Source organism: Leucoraja erinacea, chromosome 21 (assembly GCF_028641065.1).
Source record: "Leucoraja erinacea ecotype New England chromosome 21, Leri_hhj_1, whole genome shotgun sequence".
In the NCBI taxonomy this organism is placed as follows: domain Eukaryota; kingdom Metazoa; phylum Chordata; class Chondrichthyes; order Rajiformes; family Rajidae; genus Leucoraja; species Leucoraja erinaceus.
Genome location: NC_073397.1, coordinates 7,584,199 through 7,592,869, shown reverse-complemented (window position 1 = coordinate 7,592,869; position 8,671 = coordinate 7,584,199). Strand labels below are relative to the sequence as shown.

The 8,671-nt window shown below is 42.4% G+C and overlaps 1 protein-coding gene across 1 annotated transcript in view; it reads right to left on the bottom strand.

The window, feature by feature from the left end:
• Positions 1 to 652: 652 nt before the first annotated feature.
• The window catches only part of vapb (VAMP (vesicle-associated membrane protein)-associated protein B and C), an 83,919-nt gene continuing 75,900 nt past the window's right edge, over positions 653 to 8,671 (bottom strand). The window contains exons 5-6 of the mRNA XM_055652030.1: positions 2,584 to 2,757; positions 653 to 1,800 (exon numbers count right to left, since the gene is read on the bottom strand). Of these exons, the coding sequence (XP_055508005.1) occupies positions 1,642 to 1,800; positions 2,584 to 2,757 (333 nt within the window). The 3' untranslated portion in view covers positions 653 to 1,641. The remainder of the gene's footprint in view (positions 1,801 to 2,583; positions 2,758 to 8,671) is intronic.

Genomic DNA, 8,671 nt, shown 5'->3' with positions numbered 1-8,671 from the left:
AAGCCAACATGACCAGCGTCACCACCACAATAATGCAGCACCTACTTCGACGGACTGGCCATGTCATCCGCATGTCCAACACGCGTCTCCCGAAACAAATCCTGTACTCTCAATTGAAGGAAGGTCGGCGAGTCCCCGGCGGGCCAAAGAAACGCTTCAAGGACAACATCAATAACAGTCTGAAGAAATTCCACATCACATCAAGCAACTGGGAGCACATTGCACTGGACAGGCGCTCCTGGAGGAAATCCGTGCAGGAAGGAGCTGCACTTCACAAAATGGAACTACGCTGTGTCGCAGAGACAAAGCGACAGCACCGTAAGGAGAGAGAGAAGGGGGCTCGCGAACCACCAACCACCGCCAGCCTCCACTGCCCACGTTGCACCCGAGGCCTCGTCAGACATCTGCAGACCCACAAGTAGACGACCCTATGGAGCGGACAGTCATACCCGTTTCGAGTGACCGCCGATGATGATGACTATTCATACAGTTTATAGAATTGCATCGAACTTTTAAATTTTCCATTCAGGTCTACAGCATAATATTACTGGCACGATGCAGCAACTGATCCCTGCATTGACGAAGGAACGACTGCTGACAATCTCCTGATACCAGTTGAAGAAAGTTTGAAAAAATAACGAGATCAAGTAAAATCAATTAAATTTGGGCTTTATTAAGATGCTACATAGCCAAACAGAATTGGTCATTACGGCATAGACTATTTAACTACTAATATTCATTGTAATCTTTCTGATAAACAGTTAATTATATACAAAATAGTTGCCCGACTGCTGTATTCCAATGTTGGATGATCAAAGCTGATAGTACACATCTAATTTCACTGTAGTGCCTAAGGCATATGTGGAGACGACTATTCCACAATGCAGTTCTCAGCAGCAATGGTCTTCAGTCAGCCCACCTAGCTCCCAACACGGGTCGAGCCAATGGCAGGTAACAAACCGCACTGGACTTTAGTTACTCGTGTTAAGTGTGAAATGGAATACAGGAAGTCCTTTAATTATTTGTCAAATATAAGCATGGGACAACATCTTAAGGAATAAATGGGTCTAGCCATTATAATATTTTGTTGAGTTTTTGTTCTAAACCTTGACACGGGCCACTCTGAAAGACCACAATGATGGAAACTATTCAACTCTTTACCTGTCGGGCTGGGGAAGGAAAGGGCTGTTGTGGAAATATTACATGGAATTGTTCGACTCTGCCTCCCAGCCAGCCAGTCCACTTCTACACGCCAGATGTTAGAGGCAGCATCAGCATTCATACCGCGTACTTAAGAGGTAATCCTGTGACAGGTACCATTATCTAACATGATTAAAATGACACCTAGAATATGCCGTCACCACATCAAAATGTTTTGTTCTCCCTCGTCCCCCATGCCAATAACTTGAGATCTGTGTGCAACTAACTGTACAATTTTATAATTAATACAAGGTTTCTCCCAATTATCTTTCTGTACTTGTTGTGCAAAGGGGTAACTGAAAGGCAAGAACCTGTGATATGCTGTACATTAAAGTGTTTTTTTGTATTTTAATTTTCGATCATGAAATCATTTCTACCCCATGATATGGCAGATCAAACAAAAAACAACCCAAGCTAACAGATCACCAGCATGCTGCCTTCCTACAACACCAGTTTCCCTATAATTGTCCCCAGGATAAAGAACAGGACAACCATGGCAATCATTCGAGCGGCTGGTCCTTCTTCCTTCATCATGGCGTTGCTGGATGGTGTAGGGTTACCCATCTGAGGCATCCTCCTCATTCGCAGTCCGTCATCCTCCTGCAATACAAGAACACGTGCAAGGGATGAGCCACTTGTGTCCTCTGTGGAAGATCATACTCCCCATTTCAAACATCCCCAGATGCGATACAAGTAAAGCTTCCTTCAGCCAAAGCCCCCTCCACAATGCCCCACCAAACACTCCGTGGACAGACACAGTATGGGTCAGAATCAGAATATTTCTTCAACTACATGCAGCATACCGACAAACTCTTCCAAAACGAGGACAGGATGGTTTAGATACAGAGTATCGTTATTCTCAACAAACAATGTCTGTGATGGATGCGGACATGGGTTCCAATGATTAGTCAGTGTTTAAACCCCAGCAGCAAGCCGTTGCTTCCTCCCACCACTTCTCAGTACTCAAATCGCTGAGATATAGCCCTTCGATTCAGATTCAGAAGGCTTGCTTGCCCAAATGCAGGGTTAACCAAATGGGCCTTTCCCACCATGCTTTCAGGAGAGCCTGCCACAGCATCGAGCTGTCACCATGTCAACCGCAAGTTACCGCATGCTCAGAATGACCACGTAGCTGAGATTTGCGTTGGAAATTTCTCTGGCAACGAGCCTCATCAGATCTGCTTCTTCTGGTGTTCTGGAATACATTCATCCCTCTCACCTTCTCACGGAACACACTACCAATGATCACACCGATGCTGCTAGGTCCTAGCCCTCACTCGTTGTCAGTTTGCAAGTGTCTACTTCAAAATGACTACTAGCTGTTATGTGTCTTGGGACACACCAAGCTGGGTATAAATCAGGGAGCATGATGATCATCCTTACCTTTAACTGTCTGTTCTCCTCACGAAGTCTCTGAACCTCTGACTTAAGTATCCTGCAATCATCCATTACTTTCCTCATGTCTGAATCATCCAAGGAAGAACTGGTTGATTTTGACATCATGGAAGCTTCTGTTTTCAGCGAAGTGGAAGTGACTTTATTTATCTCCAGCTCATGCTGCAGAAAGTGATTAAAGTTATAAAAAGGTTTTCTACTTTAAGCCAGTCTAAAAGTGTTGGAATAGAAATGATATTCCAAGCATCAGTTCTGTTACAAGTTAGTGTTACGGGAGATGGAATTTGAACTCAGTGGTAGCATTCTCACCTCCAAATGACAGTATTGTAGGAGTTAAGCATTGGTCCTCATCTTCCTGATGGATACAATAGACCTCATTACAGTCAGCACTCCTGATTTACTCTTTTAGACAATTAAATTGTTTGCTTCTGTTTGTGGGATATTTCCTGTGCACATCAATTGGTTGGGACTTAGTGATAATTCACCCACTTTGTATATCCAGAATGTGAAAGATACTTTTTGATAACAGGGCTTTCTTCCACGGAACTAAAGGATATAATTCTTTACCTTCAGTCCTTCCAAACTAAGCATCATCAGACCATCCTAGGAAAACGGATTTCACAAGCTTATTGTACTAATCCAGAGGCTATCACAGCACTGTCACTTCCCAGGCCAGGCTCCCCGGAGATTAAGGAAAAAAAGGGGAGCCCATTAAGGGTTGCTGACTGAATAGGAAGGTTTGCTTTATTGAGGCTGAAGTTCAACCCAGGCTGTAAAAATGAAGTGTGTTCTGAAACATTCAGACTGGACACATTGATACATCTATTCACTGGGACTTCAGGGCAATGGTGGCACTGTAATAGTCCAACACAAATGACATTTAAGGTGACATTAAACGAGACTGCAAGTATATTAATTTCCTTTGAAGGTTGACGGATCTTGTGGGATGCTTCTCATATCTTGTCACTACCCTTCTGCAATTGTTGGCACTGAAAAAAAATGTTTAAAATGTTGGAAATGGCAATCAAGAACCATCAGCATCTGAAAAGGAAATGATAGGCTAACATTTTGATTGGAGTCTTGAGCAAGGTGGGTTAACAGTCACCGACAGGCTTTCGATATCCTATCGACGAACCAGAGGTGTGGGAAAATACTGGAAAGTGGAGGTAATGAACACTCGGCTGAGCGTCTTGTAGTAGTCCTGGTTAGGAGCAAATACTGGACTTTTGGTTTAGAGCAGTCAGCCTTCTTGTTTAGTTTTCAGGTCAGTTGCATGCCTTTGGTTACCACAGTAAATTAGTTAAAATTCAATTCAGTGAGTCTTCACACACATGGGAGTATACACATCCACTCATTTAGTGCACAAGATGGCCTGAGATTGTCCTTGAACGCAGTCCTTGCTCACATGCATTAGAACATTAAGTCATTGGTACATTGGTAGAGATGCTATGGTGGAGTTGAATGAACTATACTTGATGTTGCAAGAAAAACCCAATGTGCCAAAGATTAATGTTCAAAATCACATATTTCCCAAATCAATGAAGGGTTTTGCATTAGGTCAAACGATGAGCATACTTAAAACATGTTAATGAAGCTCATAGGAATAGCCAACATTCTGAATTCCCCTGATTTGATACAAAAGTGGAAAAGGAATTAAATGACTTTTTTTGTTCCTTTAAGTAACCCACTATATATGGAAAAGTTCATTTACAAGTGTGATACAGATAAGATTCCTCACACCACCAAGATCAACTACAAGGAGAGATTTCACAGTTCTAAGTATAGTTACAGGTTATTATAGTGACAAGTAATAGCAACTGGGCTAGTGGGTGAGGAATGGCTAATGGTGTTTAATGCAGATAAGTGCAATGCTTTACATTGTGGGAAGTCAAGCTGCACCAGGACCTTCACAGTGAATGGTTGGACCCTGGGGAGTGTTGAAGAGCAGAGGCATCTAGGATATAAGGATGTAGTTCATTGAAAGTGGCGTCACAGGTAGATGGTAAAGTACATTGGCCTTCGTCAGTCAGGATATTAAATACAGGGATATTATGTCACTGTTGTTTAAGACATTGGTGAGGCTGCAATTGGAGTATTGTGTTCAGTTGTGGTCATCCTGCTAGGGGATGTCATTAAACTGGAAAAAAAAGTGCAGAGAAGATTTACAAGGATGCCACCATGACTATAGGGATACACAGGGCTGGCTCGGACTTTGTTCCTTAGAGCACAGGAGACGACGGGGTAATCGTACAGAGATGTACAAAATCATGAGAGGAAGATTTAGGGCGAATGTACGGTATTTTACCCAGACTAGGGGAATCAAGAACCAGAAGACATAGGTTTAAGGTGAGAGGAGAAAGATTTAATAGGAACCCTAGCAGCAACATTTTAACTCAGAAGGTGGTGGGTATATGAAATAGCTGCCAGAGGAGGCAGGTACTACAACACGATTTAAAGGACATTTGGACAGGTACATGAATAGGAAAGGGTTAGAGGGATACAAGCCAAATATAACAAATGGGATCCACTCAGATGGGGCATCGATCAGCTGGGATGTTGGGCTGAAGGGTCTGTTTCCATGCCATATGACTCTTATTTTGTCTGGTGTGCAGGTGATGGGACTGTTCCACTGGCAGTAAAGCTAGGTAATCCCATGGTTTCAGTTAAATGAGACTGATTTATTTTGTATATAATTTAGGTGCAGCCATGATTCTGGAAAAGGTATCCTGCTTTTACAGAGCGAAACTGCGGCCATATATTCCCCTTTATTCTGTGTGTGTTACCTGCAAGTCTAACCAATTTAATGCTATGCTAGGCAAAGCTGCAGAGTTGTGGTGTGTGCCTGTGATGTTCTGCACTGAACTGCTGATTTCCCCTGGAGGCCAGGCCAGAGGAAGAGAGAAACATGACAATAATGTAAACACATTTAAACATGGCCATTTGTTAAAAATAAAACTTCTGTTTAAAATACTCTTAGTTCGTGCTCCTGTAAAAAGCATTTACCAACATATTCCATAGAAGTCAAATAGCCATGTTTGCCTAAGGTTACAGCTAAATGAGAAACAGATGGCGATTCCCCATCTCAATGACTACCGTGCCTTCCATAATGTTTGGGACAAAGACCCATTGTTTATTTATTTTCCTCTGTACTCCACAATTTGATATTTGTAATAGAAAAAAAAAATCACATGTGGTTAAAGTGCACATAGATTTTAATAAAGGCCATTTTTATACATTTTGGTTTCGCCATGTAGAAATTACAGCAGAGTTTATACATAGTAATCATGTTTAGTATTTTGTTGCATATCCTTTGCATGCAATGATTGCTTGAAGTCTGCGATGCATGGACATCACCAGTTGCTGGGTGTCTTTTCTGGTGATGCTCTGCCAGGCCTGTATTGCAGCCATCTTTAGCTTATGCTTGTTTTGTGGGCTAGTCCCCTTCAGTTTTCTCTTCAGCATATAAAAGACATGCTCAATTGGGTTCAGATCAGGTGATTGACTTGGCCACTCAAGAATTCACAATTTTTTAGCTTTGAAAAACTCCTTTGTTGCTTTAGCAGTATGTTTGGGATCATTGTCTTGCTGTAGAATTAACTGCCGGCCTATGAGTTTTGAGGCATTTGTTTGAACTTGAGCAGATAGAATGTGTCTACACTTCAGAATTCATTATGCTACTACCATCAGCAGTTGTATCATCAATGAAGATAAGTGAGCCAGTAGCTTCAGCAGCCATACATGCCCAGGCCATAATACCCCTACCACCGTGTTTCACACATGAGGTGGTATGCTTTGGATCTTGGGCAGTTCCTTCTCTCCTCCATACTGTGCTCTTGCCATCACTCTGATATAAGTTAATCTTTGTCCCATCATTCCACCAGACGTTTTGCCAGAACAGTGGTTGCTCTTCTCGGCAAACTGTAACCTGGCCATCCTATTTTTGCGACTAACCAGTGGTTTGAATCTTGCAGTGTAACCTCTGTATTTCTGTTCATGAAGTCTTCTGTGGACAGTGGTCATTGACAAATCCACACCTGACTCATGAAGAGTGTTTCTGATCTGTCGGACAGGTGTTTGGTTTTACTTCTTTATTATAGAGAATTCTTCTGTCATTAGTTGTGGGGGTCTTCCTTGGCCAGCCAGACCATTTGTGATTAGTAAGCTCACCAGTGCTCTCTTTCTTCTTAATGATCTTCCAAACATTTGACTTTGCTAAGTCTAAGGTTTGGCTAATGTTTCTAACAGCTTTATTCTTGTTTCTCAGTCTCATAATGGCTTCTTTGACTTTCATTGGCACAACTTCGGTCTTCAAGTTGATAAACAGTAATAAATGTTTCCAAAGATAATGGAAAGACTAGGTGCTGAGATCTTTCTTATACCTGCATTAAGGAGGCATTAAAACACACCTGAGCAACACCTGTAAAGCCATGTGTCCCAAACATTATGGTGCCCTGAAATGGGCGGACTATGTATAAACACAGCTGTAATTTCTACATGGTGAAACCAAAATGTATAAAAATGGCCTTTAATAAAATCTGACAATGTGCATTTTAAACACATGATTTTTTTAAATTACAAATCTCAAATTGTGGAGTACAAAGGCAAATAAATAAATGATGGCATATATGTATGAGATATATATATCCCCCAAAGGCTAAAATTCTAGGTTAGGAATGTGGGTCCAGAGAAATTATACCGCATCAGCTTCTGCGGTGAATGCAAAGAATTGGAATTGTGGTATTGAGCTATACAGTGTTACCTCCAGCTGTACTGTAATTGATATCACTAAGTATTACATGGCAACACCACAGCACAAGTGCAATGCATATCATGACATCACTGCTCAGAGCTTGTTAGGAACAAATGATCCTAACATTAGTCTTAATGTTAATCTTACAACCGTGTAAGTTTACATCAATTTCCTTACATTTCTCTTCGCGCGTAGTGGACGCCACTGGAAGATTAAGAGAAAATGGTGCAGAGTTAAACAGTCAAGTGAGCAGCACCTCAGATCTTTTAAAATTCCACGATAGTGTGCAATGCCTACAGTCGTCCACCCTCATCAACTTCCTCCACACAGTTCTGACGACTTGCGTGTAGTTACGTGGATGTTTTTCTCACAGTGCAGGTTGAGGGCACGTACTCTTGAGCTACAATTTGTCCCACTCCCCTGCTCTTCCTCTGTAGCATAGCAAATGCTTCCTTTTCAGTTGTTTAAAGGGACCTGCTACCACTGTGCTGATACATTCTTCAAAAATTGGTTTTCACCCGGGTCCTGTTGTCTTTGACACTAATCACCTCTTTTATTAAACCACAGAGGGAGGCCATTCAGCACATCAAATCTCCGAGCACTCAAAAATAATTCATAACCCCATTAGTTTTATTCCCCTCTACTCTCAATGCTCGTCAATCCTACCCTGAGTCTACCACCTCCTTTACATTAGGTATAATTTGCAGTAGCTAATTAATCTACTAGCACATCTTTGGAATATGGGAACACGGAGTAGACGGGGGAAACCCACCCTGTCACAAACATGTAAACTCCATATGGACAGCACCAGAGGTCAGGACTAAACCTGGGTTGCTGGAGCCACGAGGCAGTAGCACTATCTGCTGCATCATTGTATCTCTTTGCTTCTTGCCCACTTTCCATTCTCAAGATGCTGAATGGAGCTGGGTGTGCCAGTCACCTGCCCTTCAGTACATGGGAGGTCATGTCCATGTATGTGTACATTCCTGCAGCGTGACCAGGTACCTATTCAAATAACAGTCTCTTATTGGGTTTCCTATTTTGTGCATAGCATGGTGGTGCAGCCGTTAGTGGAGCCACCTCACAGCTCCAGGGCCCCGTCCTTACTCCTGCTGTTGTGCTCGGAGCTTTCATGTTCCATCGTCCCAAAGCTGTGCTTGTGGATTAATTAGCCATCAGAAATGACCTCTTGGTGTACCTCATTGGCAAAGAGAACCAAGGGGGAGTTGCTGGGTATGAGAGAATTACAGGAAATAAACAGGGGAATAAGGTTAATGGAACTGTTCCCCGTGGTGCTGGTACAACCATATTGGGCCGAATGGCCTC